At 36.6% G+C, this 19,543-nt stretch overlaps 1 protein-coding gene and 1 non-coding gene across 2 annotated transcripts; one reads left to right on the plus strand and one right to left on the minus strand.

The window, feature by feature from the left end:
* Positions 1-297: 297 nt before the first annotated feature.
* LOC145126976 (uncharacterized) lies at positions 298-1,953 on the minus strand. The gene is made up of 2 exons (XM_079062239.1): positions 1,526-1,953; positions 298-1,432 (listed from the first exon to the last, which is right to left on the minus strand). Exons 1-2 carry the CDS (start codon positions 1,951-1,953, stop codon positions 298-300), a joined length of 1,563 nt encoding a protein of 520 aa, XP_078918365.1.
* Positions 1,487-1,593, plus strand: LOC145151697 (small nucleolar RNA R71). The gene has a single exon (XR_013732258.1). It is a non-coding gene; the product is annotated as a small nucleolar RNA R71 (small nucleolar RNA).
* Positions 1,954-19,543: the final 17,590 nt, after the last annotated feature.

Consider the following 19,543-nt stretch of genomic DNA (forward strand, 5'->3'; position numbering starts at 1 on the left):
TCTTCCAAGGATGATCGGGACTTGAGGATCCGCTTCCATGTCTAGTATTATAAAGTCCGCGGGAAACACGAACTTATCTACCTTCACCAATAGATCTTCACATATTCCTCTTGGGAATGTAACAGTTTTGTTTGCTAAGTGGATTGCCATTCGGATTGGCCTCGGTTCCGGGAGATCTAGTTTCTTGAAAAATGAATAAGGCATGAGGTTTACACTTGCTCCTGAATTGGCCAAAGCATGAATGGTGGCCAAATTCCCAAATTGACAAGGCAATGTTAAGCTTCCCGGGTCACCCTTCTACTTTGGTAGCTTGTTCAACATGGCAGCTGAGCAATTCTCATTAAGAACTACTTCACTCACTTCTTCCATCTTCCTTCTATTAGTTAGAAGCTCTTTGAGAAACTTGGCGTATTTTGGCATTTGGGCAACCGCTTCTATGAATGGTATGTTGATTTGAAGAGCCTTTATGTGTTCTAGAAACTTCTGGTAGTCTTCTTCATTCTTTTCTTTCTTAGCTCTGGCTGGATATGGCAATGGAGGCTGAAATGGCTTTGCAGGCATCTGACTTTTCTGATTAGGCAATGGACTCGTCGAGTCCATATTCTGGACTCGGCGAGTAGGGTCTGTGTCATGCAGAATTTGATTTTGGCTTTGTTTTTCTGCATCCTCCTTTTGTAACTGCTTGGGCTCTTCAGACTGAATTGGGGCCAGAGGAGTAATTATCTTTCCACTTCTTGTTGTCACGATATTTATATGTGCGCCTCGTGGGTTGTTTTCGGTTTTACTAGGAAGTTCTCCCGGTGATCTTTGATTAATTTGTTGAGCAAGTTGCCCCAACTGTGTCTCAATGTTGTGGATAGATGCTTGTTGATTTCTAAGCATTGTTCTTGTTTCTTGGATTGCAGCATCATGATCATTATGTCTCTTTTCTGAAGCAGCTACAAACTTAGTAAGCATCTCCTCCAAACTTGGTTTCCTTTCTTGTGCCGACTCCTCCTTTTGGTAAAAACCTCTTCCTTTTTGTTTAAACTTCTCCTCCTTAGCCCTCTTGTACTCATCATAAGGAAGCCACTCTTTCTTGGGTTTCCGCCAATCTTCATCATATCGGTCACCACTTGAGTAACATACTTGCACCTTCTTATTCCCATTCTCGTCCAAGTCACAATCTCTAGTAAGATGAGGTCCATTGCAATTCTCACAACCCACCCGAATAGCATGTATCGTTTGATCCATTTTATCCATCCTCCTATCCATGGTTTTCAACATAGCCATGACTGCTGACAGATCTTCTGAAGCTATATAAGCTGATCCCCTTGTCACATCATTCCTTGGATTATGGTATTCTCTAGAATGCTTAGAGAATTCTTCAATTAGTTGCTTTATCACCGGGGGTGCCTTCTTTGTTAGTGGACCTTGCGAGTCAAGTAATTGCCTTGTTGTAACATTTACTCCATCATAAAAAATGGAGACTTCTTGTTGACTATTAAGGTCATGATGTGGGCAATTCCTTAGCAAACTCTTGTACCTCTCCCAAGCTTCATAAAGTGACTCTCCAGCTTGTTGTTCAAAGTTGGCTATGGCTTTCTTTAACTTAGATATCTTGGAGGGTGGGCAAAATTGATCAATAAACTCTTCTTTCATCTTGGCCCATGTAGTGATGGATCTGGGGGGAAGTGACTTGAGCCAATCCTTTGCAGCACCCTTCAATGTAACCGAAAGCATGCGAAGTAGCTGAGTTTCGCGAGGCACGTTTGGAACATTAAAATAATCAGCTACATCATTGACTTCATCCAAGTGTTTGTAAGCATCTTCATGGTCTTTTCCATGGAAGGGGATCTCCTTGAGTAGAGCAAGAATGTGACCCTTAAGCTCAAAAGTGGCAGTTGCGGGAATTACGGGTTGCACAAGTCCCGACCCGGTATCATCACGTATCCTCTTCTTCCATTCCCCCATGGGGACTTCATCGATGTTAGCCATAGGGATAGCTAATTCGTCGTCGGAATCGGAAACGTGCCCGAATGTAGGGTCTTCTTCCCCTTCGGTTTCGTACTCGGTATCCTCTCTGATTGGGTCTTCGCTTGCAAAAGAGGCGCTGGATGCTCCTGATTTGCTGCTCTTCTTCTTGCTGAAAACGGACTTGAGATTCTTCAAAGGTGAGTTCTTTGAAGAAGCAGATTCCCCAACGGCTTTTCCTTTGTTCTTCCTTAAAGCGGACTCCAAATCTTCAAGTGGAGGAACCAAAGACATATTGGATCCTCGGGTCATGTAACAACTGCAACCAAAGTAAGAAAAACGCGTAAAAAGAACAAAAAATGAAACTGAACGAAAATAAAAATTAAATTGTCAATCAGCAGGGTACTCGCCGAGTCGGGTCGAGTGCACTCGGCGAGTAGACTGTATGAAACAAAAAAAATTAGACAGAATTAAATAAAACGACTAAAAACTAATAAATACTAAAACCTAACCTACTTACTGAATTACTAAAAATTTAACTTTGTGCAAGAAAAACTCACACAAAGGATCGATAAAATTAGGAATTAGATTTAATTTTTGAACCGTTCCCCGGCAACGGCGCCAAAAACTTGATGTATGTAAAATGCACTGGTTTTATTCCTACTTTAAAAATATAGATTTAGCACACAAAGGCAGTGAACCTGTCTTTTAGTGGTATAGTTGGATAAGTAGGGTGTCGAACTCAGGGAACGGAAATTAAACTAATAACTAATTTTAACTAAACAAGTAATAAAAGTAAAGGGTTTTTTCTCTAGTTTTACAAGACTAGAAACTTTAACACACCAACTAACAAGTAATTAACTAATCAACTAAGACAAGTAAAAATTCACCAAATTTAATAAAGGGTTTCTGTTTAGGTCCAACCAATTCACTCCTATGGTTAATGTTATGATAAAGTGATAAATTAATTAATATTGGTTACCAACTATAATGGTTAGGTTCGCATTCACTATTACTAACCCTTAGAAAATTAATCAATTCAAGCAGTGGCCAATTGTTTAAACTAATTAACCCCCTAGTTCAATTATTTGGATTAAATAAGATTTGTAATTGGTTAATCAAATTGGTAATTCAACTAACCTCTTGTTTGTTGGTTTCCCAAACAAGCTCACACATTAATTTACCCATTCTCTAGTTAATCCTAGTTTCATATTCACTAATCCTAGGCATATGATGAAGTGTTCACATAAAGCATATGAGGTTAACAATTAAGAGATGTTCATGCAGCCTAATTGTCTTCCAACTAACAGATAATAGTTATGGTTAATGCATAAGGTTCTTTAACAAACTTAATTTAATAAAATCACCAATAATCAATCAATATAAGTATAAATCAAACCATAGGAGTAACTTGGTCTTTCCTAAACAGAAACTACAAAAATTCAGCTCATGATTACAGTAGAAACAAACTCAAAAACGAATTTAGCTAAGCTAGACATGATTCAATCCTAAGATTAAGTGGAAAATTTAACCTAATTCGCCTTGAGTCTTCACAAGATCAAAGATTAGGGTTCTTCAGGTCTCCAAAGGTTTCCTCAGTCGCAAGTTATCGTCCAAGAATATCAGAAAGTCCTTTAATTCGGAATAAGATCCTCTATTTATAATTATCTCAAACCAGGGGCAACTCGGCGAGTAAGTCTCCAACTCGCCGAGTACATTTGAGAAATCCGTGTGCGGTAAGGATTCTGGATATTACTTCGCGAACATTCTTCGGAACTCGCCGAGTAGCTTCGTGGACTCGTCGAGTAGCTCCAGGTTTTCTCTTCTTTCTTCATTCTCTAGCTTCTAATTGCTTCTCCTTTTTCCTTTTTGCTCCAAGCATGTCTTCTGGACTGAAAATATAATTTAGACCTTATTAAGTACTTTTTGTCCATATTATGCAAATAATTGGCTAAAAATTAATAAAAATCTATACTAAACATATGGCTAATTATGCACATATCAAGTAGCATGGGCGGCAACCACCATGGTTGGCTACCATGGTAGCCCTTGCGTTTTCCAGCCGATTAATCGCCCATAATCCTTGGTAGTGTCTGAAACACGCACACACACAACGACATGGGATGAAACACGAACACACATAGCACAACGCAGCCACCCATTCACGGTGGCATGCAACTGTCGGACGAGAGTTGCGATGGGACAGCCGCTGGAGCGGCGACAGCGGCCAGCGTGGGGTAGAAATGACAGAAAACGAAGAGGGAAGAAGAATAGCGGGCTGCGCCATTACCGGAGTAAGGCATCAGAGGCGGCATTCGCGACTTCGTGTTCCTGATCTTCCTTGCTCGCACGTTGGACCCACGGTTGTTGCCTTCGTCGGCAGCGGGAGCAACAACAAAGAACGGTTCGCCGACACAATGGTTCGCCGGTGGCTTGGTTGGTCGGAGAAGCAAAAGGGTAGGGTGGCAGCTGTAAATGTTCTCTTTGGTTTAAGGTTTGTAGATGCGACGTGGGGGGAAATGTCACGGGTTTAAGTCCCGCTTCTAGACAATTTTTGCACATTAACAAGTCTGGTCCCTCCCATAGGATCTTTTCCAATTTAAGCCCAAAACTTACACTTTATCCCCTGTCTCGATAAAATCTTTTCAACTTTTATCCAATATTTACCATTCAACCCTCTCTTTAATATTTTATTGCAATTTAAATCCAGAATTTACCGAACAACCCTTAACCTCCAAAATTCTTTACAAACTAATCCGAAAATTACATTTTAACCCCCGAACTCTCAATTATGACATTTAATTCCTCATAACCAACACCTTGCTAAATTATTATTGATTTTAGGGCTACTATTCATTCATTAACTTTTCTATTTATTTATTTAATAAGCGGGGTGTTACAAACGACCCTCCACCACACAGGAGAGCAGTAGGTGAGAGTAGACATCCATTTAACGACCATTTTATAGGCCGCTTCCTTATACCCTCTTAATAGCATGGTTTCGTGAATGAAACATACTAGAGATTTGACTGACTTTTCTAACACATATAATATATTAAACTTTTAATAGTATATATATAAGGTGTATTTTAAAACTTTTCTAAAATACTAGGTTTAAATTTAAATATTTCAAATTAATATAAAATTAATTTAATTTAAAAATAAACCAATTTTGATTTAATCTTTATCTTTTAATTAAAAAATTAATTAAATTAATAAAATCATTATGGATTAAATAATTATTTACCATTAACCAATTAATTAAATAGTTCAAATTTAATTATAATCCCAAGCCTTCTAATATTCGAAAATAGGTTAGGGTTTATCAGGTTTTAATAGTTCAAATTTTAAGGCTTTTAAAATAACAAATAAGGAAACAAGGTAAACCCCAAAAGGGATCCTCAATTTCATAAATTAGGCAAAGGGGGATAGGGTTTCTAAAACCTTTCAAATTTTCGAAAATATATGGTGGAGGCTAAGGTTTCAAGGACCCTAGAAGATTTTAAAATTTGCCTCTTTAGGGTTTAGTTTCTTTAAACCCTAATTTTGGTCTATTCAACTTTTTTCAAGATCAACGAAACAATGGCTCAGATACCACTAATGGGTTTTATATTTTACAAATAATCTTATTTTGGCAGAAAAACATAAACCGTAAGTTCACATGCATCCTAAAGGATCTATGCTCTCACAAAGATTTGCAAACAACTATTAATATCAAGAACTCTAGAAGTACATTGCTATTTTTGAAATTACTAAAAGTTTATTAGAAAATACATAACTTAGTTTATTATTGCAAATAAACTAGTAATCCTTCCTTGTAGGTCTTCAGAAAGCAAGCACAAGAAGTCTCGTGCCTATAATGGCTAACACCTAAACCTTAGCAAATTGGAGGCTAAAGAGGAGAGAGGAGGAGGAAGGGAATTTTCAAAATTCTCTTTAAAATGAGGCTAATTTAGAAATTCATAACCCAAGGGGGTTTATATAGGTGATAGGGAGGCTAAGGGTAAGACATGTTTCCTTTTAACTAACCCTTTCCCATTGCTTCCTCCCTAAGGCATTCCAAGCTTCCTTAGAGCCCAATAATACCTCTAGAAACCCTATAACCATCTAGAAGTTTGTTCCCCATCCTAGGGAGGTTCTAGAATTGGTCAATTTTCAACTTTTGAACATTGTCACCTTTAGTCCTTCCACTTTTAATTAATCCAATTGATCTTAAAATTAATTCTGATTAATTCTTAAATAAACAATACTATTTCTAATTACTAGGCTTGAGGGCAACCCACAAGGACTTTGCTAATAATTCAAGATTATACTAATTTAGTTATTAGCTAAGACAGCTAATCCAACAAATGTAATCACAAATTTCGTGATTGCTACCCATGTATTCTCTTATCTGATTGTACTTGTTACGTTAGAATTAATTAGTCGAAGACGTTAACTACTATGAAGGACTGTTCTGGTTAGGCTACCATAGTACGATATGATTCCAATTATCATCGCTTCATACTAAGGGTTATCAAGTTTATCCTTCAGACATTGAGTTCTTGATCGATTATTTGTTAAAGATGGTTAGGTATTGAAGATTTGTATTGCAGAAGCTTAGGTTTATTCTAGAGATCTGGTGTCGTTTACATGTATAATTTGTTTGAATACTATTTCTCATGTTTATTTGGTTAAATTCCCTTCTTGAATTGAATTGAAAACAGGTAATCATCATCAAGTAGTAGAAGGGGAATGGTTGATTTTTCTCCTAAAGACAATCGATACTATAATTACAGGAGATGTCGGATTGCAAAGCAACAAACATTATATGATGAATTATGGGAAATATGTGTAAGCAATGTTACGACCCAAAATTTTCAATATTTAACGATACTATATTCGATGCGTAGAGCCAATTTTGATGTAGACACAAAAGTATATTTCCATTTTGAAAATGGCATAATACTTTGAGTTGAAATGTAGGGAGAATACAACATATTCTATGGTTTATGTAGTACGTCAACATGCATAATTGGTGGATACATGTAGAAGGTATGGGATACATGGCAAACCAGGGGACATGTGGCAATTTTCGGAATCGTGTGTGTCACATCTTTTTGACATGTGCATCATGCCAATTGTACACACAACTGAATATGTTCACACATGTCTAAAAAAGGAAGATCGGAAAAGTCTAGGTAAGACATGTGGATGCGATGTGTAGGCCTAACCTATATATGTTGTGTAAAATAGTTTTACAAAGTTTTTTCTGGTGAAAGGAAAAAAGAGGGTGTCCTATCGAAAAACTTCGGGATGGTATTTCTAGTAGATAGTAGTTGGAAAAGAATACATAGTTGTAACATGTCCCTATAATTGGACACAATGAAAGGTATCTAGATTTGTTGGGAGGGTTTACTCTTAGCAAGGAACTTTATTGCATAGGGTTTACATTCAGATAAGAAATTTATACAAATTTTTTGGGAGAGATTACTCCTTAGTAATGAACTTTATCATAAATTTTACTTTTTGATTAAGAGATGTTTTCAACTTTGCTGGGAGCGGTTACTCCATAGCAAGGAACTTTATTTGAAAAAGTTTACTTTCAAATAAGGTTGTTGATAGGGACAATTACATCCTGGAAATTGAAAGTGTTATGCATATGTCTTTGTTAGGAAGTGATTAATTTCTAGGAAGGATATTTTTTTGGATAGGGGGTACGTTCTAACAAAACGGTTGAATAGGGAAAGGTTACTTACTGGTGAATGGTTATGTGTAAAAAAAATATATTTTTTGATGCTATTGTGTCTTGTGATATAGAATCCACGTGTATATAATTTATCTATAAATCTTATGTTTTCGGGAACATATTCCTCGTGTTTTATCCTTTATCACTTGTTGAGTTTATAATGGGTTGTGGTGACTTGGTATGACATGTGGAAGATATGGTGGATAACCTATTGACCCATGCTCAAATCCTGCCACTACTCAGCCCCTGTGGCCATGGAGGTTCGCCTGCAGTGACTCCAGAACATGAAGCATAGCCTCATGTTCGTAGCGGGGGATTAGTCGGTGCGCAAAAACTGGCCCGGAAACACTCGATTAGGAAAGTTCTCTTTCCAAAAAAAATATTAAAAGTGTTTTCAGGATAATGAAATCTTGAAAGTTGAAAAGAAAATAAATTGTTTATGGAAGACTTAATAGAGTCTTAAGATTATATTGCTCTAACAACAAGTTAGTTTGTGACTCTTCTAAATTTATGAATGATTTTGGTAAAACCGTGTTTGATCATGATTACATGTCATGATATTTGTACAACCATATTGATTTTTTTATGAAAAGTAAGGGTGTTATAGGAAACATGGGAGACCTCCCATGGCCTATTCTCCTAACGGGCCCTCAACGTTTCGGTCATATGTACTAGCTTCTAGATAGAAAATATTTTCCATCTCCCAAGCCTAAAATTTTCCAGGTACATGTTCAACTACATTTTGAAAGAAGAAGTAAACCACTGGATGTCTAAAATAAAAAAGAAGGTAAGAACAGTACCAAAATGGGGGAACAAAAAAGATATTGGAAATCAAATTGTTTGTTGTTGTTGTTGATAAAATAGCATCAAAGATCCCCAACAACCCTACAAATAGAAATAATATAGAAAATAACTATTCACATGAATATACATGAAAAACTCCAAAACTAAAGAAAAACAAGGGTGTCCAACAAAAAGGATCCACTATATGATATGTAATACCCTGTTTCGAATTGTTTCCTAATTCGGGGTGGTGACCTGAAGATCAGTTATCATGAGGCTTTGGGCCTTGGGGAAAGAGAGATTTAGACCCCCTTAGATGTGGATAATGTAGATCAGGTGATCTGAGAGTTCAGTTTGTGTTTTGGAGCCCAAGGGAATAAACGTAAAGTGTTAGTTCGGGACTTTGATGAATTTTTTATTTAAGTTTGGAAAGTTTTAAGGCAAATGAGAGTTGATAGGACTATAGAGCTTCTCATTACCTTTCCGTGGAAATACGGATCTTCGAAGTCGGACTTAGAACGAAGAAGTTATGGCCTTCAGAAGTTTGGTGGTTTTGGGGCTAACTCTAGTACGTTGGCGTACATGAATACGTCAGGTGTACTAGGGTGAATGATCATGCATGGATTTGGAGTACATTGGGCGTACCAGGAGTACGCAGGGCGTACTCCAGTCTGGTGCAAACCCTAATTTAGTGTCTTGGACCCTATTTAAAGTCCTTAACTTATGTCCAAACCCTATTATCTACAGCCTCCGTTAACATTAGCCCTAAAATCAAAATCCTAGCCTTCATTTAAGAATTCTTGCGGCTTTTTCAGTGATTTGTAGTGCTTTTGGTACACATCGAAGAGAAAGGAACTCATTGGAGAAGTTTTGGTTAGCTTGGAGTTTGTGGATCCAAACTTTGTACATCTTGATCTAACTTCTGGAGGTATAAAGCTTCAAACTTTATGGTTCTTTAGTGTAGATCTAGTTATGGATTTTAATAAGCATGTTTTGGTCCCATGGCTTGATTTTGTGAGTAGAAGTTACTCCAAAACCTTTAGATTTCATATCTTGTCATTTCTAAGCTTGTTATGTGATAAAAATCGGATCTTTGGGGTTGAAGTTCACCCGTGCATGAGTTGTTGGCCATTTCATGAAAGTAGATTGATGGATCCAGAATTTGGACCTCCTAGAGCCATGTTATTGATTAAAGAAATTGACTTTATGAATTAATACCTTCGTTAAAAGTAGATATTCAGGATGGACATTAAGGTCTTAAGGGGTTAAGCTCATTTGGCTGAGTTTTGGCACCTTGATGCATACGATGGGCGTACGTATGCATACACTCAGCGTAATGCATGCAATCCCCATCCGTAAGCTTTAACTGGTTGTACCTTGTGCAACATCATGCCGTACACTGGGCATACCAACCAAGTATGTGGGGCGTACTCCTGGAAAGCTTATTATGTGCCTTGGGTATTTTGGGGGTTGGACCATGAGATGGTGGGTCAAATTCGGGAAGGGGAAAATGGTATATTACCCATTGGAAGGCTAGAATATGGATTGGACATCAGATTTTGGGAATTTATCTTAATTATTGACCAGGGATAAATTGGTTATATTCAGTGTGAGGATTCCAGTAGCAGCGGCGTGTGTATTCTGTTATCTTGGATTGCGGTGAGTTTCCTCCTAGTGTTTGGCTGGTCGAAGGCACCAATGACGTCCCATGGATTATTTTTATTTGTATGCCTGCTGTCTCTGTGACTCTTGCATGTGTTGTATATGTTTGTATGTATATCGAGTGGGGCCCGATGCTAGGTGGGGCCTGATGAGTGCGTTGGGCGGGGACCATCGCATGTTACTGACAGATCTGTATCGGGCAAGGCCTGATGTTGGATTAGGATGCTTTGAATTCCAAACTTTGAACTACTTTATATATGTGGAGTCTTCCCAAACTTTCATCTTTTACCAATTTGGGATGGGAACGACTAGTCATTTAGCCAAAAAAAACTCAACACCTATAACCCTATAAAAGCGAGCAATGGTGGAAGGCCGTCCAATATTATGTTCTAACCAATATAAATAAATGTTTTTAGTCTGAGAGGTTTCCCTTAAAATTGTGTATGATATTTTACATCTCCATTTTTAATTAATAGATTATCTAGGTTTCATTTTTTGGATAAGGTTTAATCATTTTGATTTTGAAATTTTTGTGGGCATTCAATTTTAATTATTTCCTCTCTTTACATGCATATATGTCATTGTTATTATGGTATGTCATTGTTATGGTACTTGTTTCATTTCATACCAAATTTTTATAGTCACTTTTTAAGCATATATGACAGACTGTATTTATGTATCAAGGTGCATCCTTTTTTTGTATCCATGTATATCATTGTTATGACAATATGCCATGAATTGGAAATGATAAAAAATATGTATTAAGGTGTCCTTTTTGTTTATGGTAGCAAATATGATTGCTATGTTTGTAGTACTGGTCGACAAGAAGCACGTGGATGCCTTCTTTATAAGTCCTTTGATTATGAAAGAGAAACATCTAATATGACGTAGAAACAATTCCTTATTTGGAATGGTGAACTTACACTAAAGTCGATATTTAATACAAAATTTACTTAAGTTCATTGATGGTTTGGCTAATTTGTTTTTCAATTTTGATCTTGACATATTACTTATAATTTTTTTGTTCTAAAAATACATAAGAAATATATATCACAAATGTGTAGATTTTGTGAAGTTTTGTATTAGAATGGAATTTTTTCTATCTTGCCCTGTGCCCAAAATATGTTTACAATGGCCATGTTCATCCTTAATCGGAAAAAGAATGTGATCTATAAATGATGTTGTTCTCTATCTCATTTGCAAACCCTACCGTGGGTATCTCAAATTGAAGGCGACGTGTTCCAAAGAATAATAATACACAAATAATACATAAAAAATATGTAATATTGTATGTTTTATTTTTTCAAGTCGTTTGAAAATTATTTCAATTAAAATTCCAACTAGAGATTCCGATCTTGAAACCTTAATCTTCTTAATTTTGAAGGGTTTCTGAACAAGATCATCCTACCATATACCCAATGCTTAAAGTAATTGTAGATATCATTATTTCTACCCATGTGTGCCCTCATGTGGTTGCACTTGTCACATTAGAATTGATCCATTGAAGACATTAACTACTATGTAGGACACTTCCGGTTAGACTACCAAAGTACAAGTTGATTCCTATTATCGTCTCTTTATACCGAGGGGTTATCGAGTTTATCCTTCAGACATTGAGTTCATGATTGATTATTTGTTAAAGACGATTAACAAAGAAGAGTTGAAGATCTGAATTGTAGAAGCTTATGTTTACTCTAGAGATCCGGTGTCAGTTACATGTATAGTTTGTTTGAATAATATTTATCATGTTTATTTGGTTAAATTCCATTCTTGAATTCCATTAGAATTAGTTAATCATGATCATTTAGTAGAAGAGCAGTGCTTCATTTTTCTCTTAAAGACAATCGATAATCTAATTACAGGAGATGTCGGATTGCATAGCAACAAACATTATACGATGAATTAGGGGGAAATAGGTGTTAAAGATCCTTTTGTTTATCATAAAGTTCTTAAGCCTAGTCGAACCACCAGAACCTTCTGGCGAATAACCGAGTTCATCCTTAGGGTGGTTCCAAATCGTGCGCAATGTAAGGACCCAAAAATTTGAGTATTTGATTATACTCTATTTGGCATGTAGAGCCAATTTTGTTGTAGAAACTAAAATTGATTGTTATTTTGAAAATGGAAGAATACTTTGCGTTGACAAGTAGGGAGAATACAACATGTTCTGTGGTTGACATGGTGCATAAACGTGCCAAGGCGGTGGACACGTGAAGAAGGTATGGAATACAGGGAAAACCAGGGGACATTTGTCAATTTTCGGAATTATGATTAGGCAAAGACGCATCGTGTCTTTTTGATATGTGGATGCGACACGTAGGCCCAACCTATATATGTTGTATAAAGTAGTTTTAGGAAGTTTTTCTAGTGAAAGGAAAAAATAGGGTTTTCTAACAAAAACTATTGGGATGGTATTTCTTGTGGATAGTAGTTGGCCAAGAATGCATGGTTGCAACAACTCCCCATAACTAGACATAATGAAATGTATGCGAGTTTTTTGGGAGGGGTTACTCCTTAGCAAGGAACTTTGTTGGAAATGGGGTACTTTCTAATAAGAAAATGTATACAAATTTTCTAGGAGGGGTTAGTCCTTAGAAATGAACTTTATTAGAAAGGATTTACTTTCTGATAAGGAAATGTTTTTAGCTTTTTTGGGAGAGATTACTCCTTAGCAAGGAACTTTATTGTAAAGGGTTTACTTGTAGATATGGTGGTTGATAGGAAGGGTTACATCTTGTAAAGCGAAAGTTTTACGCAGGTGGCTTTGTTAGAAATGGATTAATTTCTAGCAAGGATATTTGTTAGACAGGGGGTACTTTCTAACAAAACGGTTGAATTGGAAAGGATTACTTACTGGTGAATGGATGTGTAAAAAAACATATATTTTGATGCTATTGTGCTTTGTGATATAGAATCCATGTGTATGTGGTTTATCTACAAAACCTATGTTTTGGGGAACATATTCCACATGTTTTGTCCTTTATGACTTGTTGAGTTTATAAAGGAGAAGAAATGGTTTATGCAAGATTTAGCAGAGACTTTGGATGATAATTTTGTAACAAGAAAATAGTTTATGACTCTGATAAATTTATGAATTATTTTCGTTAAACCGCATTTTATCGTGATTAGATGTCATGATATTTGTACAACCGTATTGATTTTTTTGTTTGTTGAAAAGTAAGGGTGTTACAGGAAATATGGGAGGCCGCTTATGGCCTATTCCTCCAAAGGGCCCTCAACGTTTCGCTCTTAAGCAATAGCTTCTTAATATAAAACATTTTCCATCTCCCAAGCCCAAAATTTGCTAGGTACATGTTCAACTACATTTTGCAGGAAGAAGGAAATCATTGGATGTCTAAAATCAAAAAGAAGGTAGGAACTGTACCAAAATGGGGGAATAAAAAAGATATTGGAAATCAATTTGTTTGATATTGTTGATAAAATAGCATCAAAGATACCCAACAACCCTCCAAATAACAATAATAAAGAAAATAATTAGACACCAGAATATACATGAAAAACTCCAAAACAAAAGCAAAACAAGGGTGTCCAACAAGAAGGATCCACTATATGATAATTGTTACAATCGCATAGGCTAATGTCTCAAGAATCCCCCTAAATTACACTCACGCTCTCCTAAGTTTTGATAAACATTTTTCTAAACTTGAAGTGTATTGATTGATATGCTTTGAAACAAAAGCTTTAGACTAGTTTTATATACTTGAAGTCTTACCAAACTTTCATCCTTCTAGCAATGTGGGATGGGAACAACTAGTCCTTTATCCAAAAAAAAAATACATATGACCATATAAAAGCGAGCAATGGTGGACTGTCATCGAATATTATTTTCTAAAAAATATAAATTGATGTTTTTATTCTAAAAGGTTTCCCTCAAAATGTTGTTAGTTTTTTTTACATTTCCATTTTTAATTAATAGATTATCTATGGTTTATTTTTTTTATTAGGTTTAATCATTTTGATTGTGAAATTTTTATGTGCATTTAATTTTATTTATTTCCTCTTTCTTTATTCATATATTCGATTATTATTACAGTATATCATTGTTATGGTAGCTATTTTGTGACAACGGTCAAATTTAGGTCAAACAAAGTCAACGAGTAAACTCGGTCAACTCGACTTGGGATAGTACGTTAGGGTTTAAACTACGTTTCCTAATGTACAACTTACTATTATAATACAAAGTGTCACTCAGAAGTTTCAAATGCTCAATTATAAACCCTAAATAGGGTGAGTATCGTATCAACTCGATAAAATTCAACTATGTATCCTTTGGGGATAGATAGCACTCATAACACGTCATAGTGGAGTCCATAATCTTAACACTACAGGGAAAAAACCATAACTCAGGCTACAAACACAATCTCTCTGTCTCTCTATCTCTCTCTCTCTCTCTCTCTCTCTCTCTCTCTCTCCCAATCTCTCTCAAATCTCTCCCAAATCAGTCTTGGTAATAAAAATCACATTTCCAACTTTTCCATAAACACCCATACCATCCCCACCCTACCTTTGTTGAAAATGGCTCAAAACTGAAGAAGAAAACCAAAAAGACCAAGAAGGGTTCGTAGGTTACTGTTCGCCTGCGAACCTTCGCAAGCCTTCGCAACGAACCCACCTCTCGGTAACTCTTACAACGAATCCACCTCTCGCATGCGAACCGAAGACCTTCGCAACGAACATGACCGAACACATTCGCATGCGAACCTCTCACAAGCGAACCGAGAACTTTCATACTTACACCCTTCGATGTGAACCTCTAGCTCTCGCACCGAACCTTCCCTTCGCATCCGAGGCCATCAACCTTCGCACCTTCGGATTTCATCCCACATTTTTGACAGTTTCTCACTTTATGTCATTTTTAGGAGTTTTTGACGTGGGATTTCCACCAAATTCATATTTTTCACATCTTAGACCTCTAAACTCATATTTATCCACATCTTGAAGATTTATTAATTATAAATCATAATTTTGCATTAAGAAATATCTATAGCTAAATAGATATTATATTACACAAGTGGGTCAAGTGGATCCCCACTTGTCACCTTTATGTCACTTCTTCACTTTCCATTGGTCAAATCATTATCTCTTCACACATACCAACCAATCCACTTGCATCATCTTTCCGTCCATATAAGGAAAGCTCCAGGAGAATCAAAATCACTTTTCCACATCTCTTCCAAAATCCTACTTTCTTCCACAAAAATGTCGAGGTTTCCAAGTTTTAGGGGGGGGGGGGGATACAAGTTATATCACTAAAATGTAATCTAACCTTAATGGTCAACTTTTCACAGAAACGTTGGGGTCTGTTCACGGACTGTTTTACACATCTTAAACTTAATATCTTTCCAAACGGTTTAATTTGCAAATAGTTCAGGTTTATACCTTTCTAAAGACTACTCGCACGCGTTTATACAAATTTTCTATTATTTATGGTGATTGTTACAAAATTGCCTGTCATTTCATGACAATTTCGGACTAGTATGTGAAAATGAACATTTTCACTCTAGTTAGTAACCATTTAAGGTCAGGATAAAAATTTTGGGCAAAGTAGATTCATTTTCTAAGCTCACAGAGTTCACGGATCCAGATTTCGGCTTACGATGATTTTTCTACAATTTTTCAAAAAACATGAACAGAAAAGTCAAAAACTAGTAAAATGGGTGTTTTCATACTAAAAACCTACTTATTTGCTTTAAATATAAAATAGTTGTTATTTAAAGTACATTAAACCATTTTCATTGTGGAAATACTTATATAATTATCTTACGCTAGTTTATTCTTATAATATATATATATATATATATATATATATATATATATATATATATATATATTAATGATACATACAAAGGATTCTACATTTTCAACGAAACATTTTATAAACTATAATAGGTATAGTTTATGGGGCGTTCACACTATTTTACCCTTCGGGACAAAGAAACAATTAATTAAAAGTATATATATTTTTACACTACGTAATCTCTATGTAAGGTAATACATACATTTCCAAGAGAAAGGGATTTTCACTACACTACATGTAAATCTATTGACACAAGGTTGTGAGTCTCTAGCTTCATCGTACTTACCAGAGTACCACTAAAGTCCTGAATTATAACCAGAGTCTCTTATAGGGAGAGCGTGACACTTGTGTATAGATCTATACGGGACTTACAATCCCGCACCGAAATTATTAGCTACTGTTAGATCGGCAGGTCGTGGGTGACAAATGTCGTACCATTCCGACGCCTGAAGAACGTCGTACATGCCTCTAGGTCGCTAACATGGTTATAATAGACACTCACAATAAGTATTAATAAAAATTTTGGTTTACGAGACAAACATATCTTCAATGGTTTTATATAATAATAAAACTACAATACACTATTTTACGATACAACTGGTAGTTCCCGATACATACATTCAAAGGGTTTTATACAGATACAACTACAATACACTAATTTCCAATGTAATATAACTTACAATTCTGGAAACAGGCATTCAAATGGTTTTGCAAAGATTAAAACTACATTATACTAGTTCAAAGTAAAACAATACATACACTGTTTGTTCTTAAGTTTTCAAAGACTACAATTCATTTTATCAGAAAATATTGGATTTTTTTGGAGGAACACACTATCATTTTCAAGGAACAAAGACATATTTTTCTATTACAAATGCTTATGAACTCACCAACTTAAATGTTAACACTCTCTTTTCAAACAACTTGTAGTCTCAGGAAATCAGTAATAACAGGTAACTACCGACTTTTGAGGACGGGACGCTAAGGCGTTTACCAAATCTTTTGACAACATATTGTAATTGACTTTTGAAACATGTAACACATACAAATGATGTAACTATTTCAATTATATATATGTTGGTTGTGTTTACTTTGATCTCTATTATTCAATTGTTATGATACTATATATGATAGTCACCCGCCCCCGGACGTTTTCGCCGTTCTGGTTTAGGGGTGTGACAGATTTAGAACAGATCATTGTTTATAGTGAGCTAAGTATATCAAACCACATAAGATGTACAAACTATAAATACAATGGGATTAAAACACTCTGACGTATCATTTTCATACAAATAAATCAAGGACCCTTACTGGTAAGTCTATGTTTGCTGAGTGTATATGATAGGGTTGTATATAATAAAGATTTTAAAGACTTAGAATTTGTGGCTTCGCTTTACTTCCTTTTCCTTGTTTGGATGTGGATACAAGGTTAAATCATTTATTTGACTGGCTATTCGATCTTTATTATATATGACTTGTATACCCAAGGCAAATATAGGAGAACTAGGAATGCATCAAAGATCACGAAAACATAAGTACATATAAACATACTAGTACAGAGTCATAACGGTAACAAAACAAAAACTATTAAGATAAGTTGAACACTATGAGTAAGCCTCAGGGTATGTAATCAGGTCTGGGATGAATATAGCCTGATCAACTATATTTATCCAGGAGGTGACTAACGTATGACGAGGAATGGTCGTAGTGAATGACGAGTCTAAAACTTACCAACAATCCATACAAAGAAACTCTAGAACCGAACATAAAGTTTAAAATACTATAGGAGTATTTTATGATGCTATAGAACCATACAGTTAGACTCTTTATGTGTCTTTCATATTGTTATTCTCATACAGTTGATATAATCAGGCCTATAGTTGAGATGTTCTAATCCGATAACATCTTTGAACTTATGGCAGAATCATGCCACCATGAAGAAATCTCAGACGTGTCAACACCTCAGCAACACCACCACCCCCACCGCCACCACCTCCACAGATGGACACTGCCATTTTCCAAGCTGTTGTAGTTGCCGCCGTGGATCAAATCAGCACGAATGGTGCTAGTCGTACGAGAGGTGGTACAAATAATACTAACCAGGGAGATAGCCAGGGGCACCCAAGGGAATGCCCCTGTAAAGACTTTACAAATGGCAAACCCAAATCCTTTGATGGAAGCGGGGGTGTCGTTACTCTGACACGATGGTTTGAAAAGACCGAATCAGTGTTCAAAATCTGTACTTGCCCAGAGGGAAGGAAAGTTAAATTTGCAGCCTGCACACTTTCTAACAGGGCCCTTTCATGGTGGAATGGCCATGTCAAATCCCTGACCCTCCCAGTAGCTAACTCGATAAGCTGGGAAGACTTAAAGGTTATAATGTTTGCAGAATAATGCCCGAAAGGTAAAGTGCAGAAACTGGAGCAAGAGCTTTGGAACCTCACCATGACAGGCTCTGAAATTGCAGCCTATACTGCCATATTTAGCGATCTAGCAGTACTATGCCCTGGGATGGTCACCCCAGAAAATAAAAAGGTGGAGCGATACATCTGGGTACTATCCACCCAGATTCAAGGTAACGTGATAGCTTCAAACCCGATTACTTTTGACAGTGCCAAATGCTTGGCACAAACGCTCATGAATCACGACATCCGCCAGGGCTTTATGACAGCCATCCCTGAACAAGCAAAGGGGAATGACGATAAAAGAAAACAGTGGAACATAAGGACGGGCCATTCAATGCAAGATCCCACAATGAAACAAGTTGTGGCTGTCTACGCCGCTATTGTTCCTGTCGCTCCAGCACCTGCCAAACAATATACTGAAAATCTTCCAAAATGCAACAAGTGCTACTTTCATCACTATAGAGCCTGCCGAGAATTACACTGCAGAAATTGCAACAGGAAGGAGCACACCACCCGTTTCTGTAAGGCGCCCGCACAACAAACCACCCAAGCTGCTAATGTCGGGGCAAGCCAGGCTTGCTACGGATGTGGTGAAACAGGATATTTCAAGGAGTGCCCAAAACCAAGGAATTACGGAGGTGTGGGAAGGGTTCTAGCAATAGGGCATGAGGAGGCCATAAGGGACCCCACGATGATTACCGGTACGTTCCTTATCGATAACATATATGCATGCATACTATTTGATAGCGGTGCGGAGAGGAGTTTTGTGAGTTATAGATTTAAAAATTTACTCAACCAAAAACCTCAAACACTTAACGAAATATACACAGTAGAATGGCAAATGGTAAAATTAAAAGCACTAAAGACGTGTACATAGGGTGCACTCTAACACTAAATCAACCAATTCTTTTAAATCGGCCTAATACCGGTCATAATAAAAAGTTCCGACGTTATCATTGGCATGAATTAGTTAATTCCTTACCATACCGACATCATGTATTCCGAAAAGACTGTTCGCCTTAACCTACCGACTAATGAAACCCTTGTCATCTCGGTGACAAACCCGACACAAACCTTCAAATCATCTCTTGCATCAAGACTCATAAGTACCTACACTAGAGGTACCACGCCGTCCTAGCCCGCGCTATGGATAAGAAACAAGAAGCGAAAGACATCAAGGATGTTCCAGAAGTT

This window comes from Lactuca virosa, chromosome 1, assembly GCF_052849685.1.
Source record: "Lactuca virosa cultivar CGN04683 chromosome 1, Lactuca_virosa_CGN04683_v6, whole genome shotgun sequence".
In the NCBI taxonomy this organism is placed as follows: domain Eukaryota; kingdom Viridiplantae; phylum Streptophyta; class Magnoliopsida; order Asterales; family Asteraceae; genus Lactuca; species Lactuca virosa.

Bases quoted from the DNA above. Each gene is read 5' to 3' on its own strand.
- LOC145126976 (XM_079062239.1), bottom strand. From the start codon at position 1,953: ATGGGGGAATGGAAGAAGAGGATACGTGATGATACCGGGTCGGGACTT. The intron at 1,433-1,525 runs GTACAAGAGTTT...TGTTACAACAAG, and splicing joins CTTTATGAAGCTTGGGAGAG to GCAATTACTTGACTCGCAAG.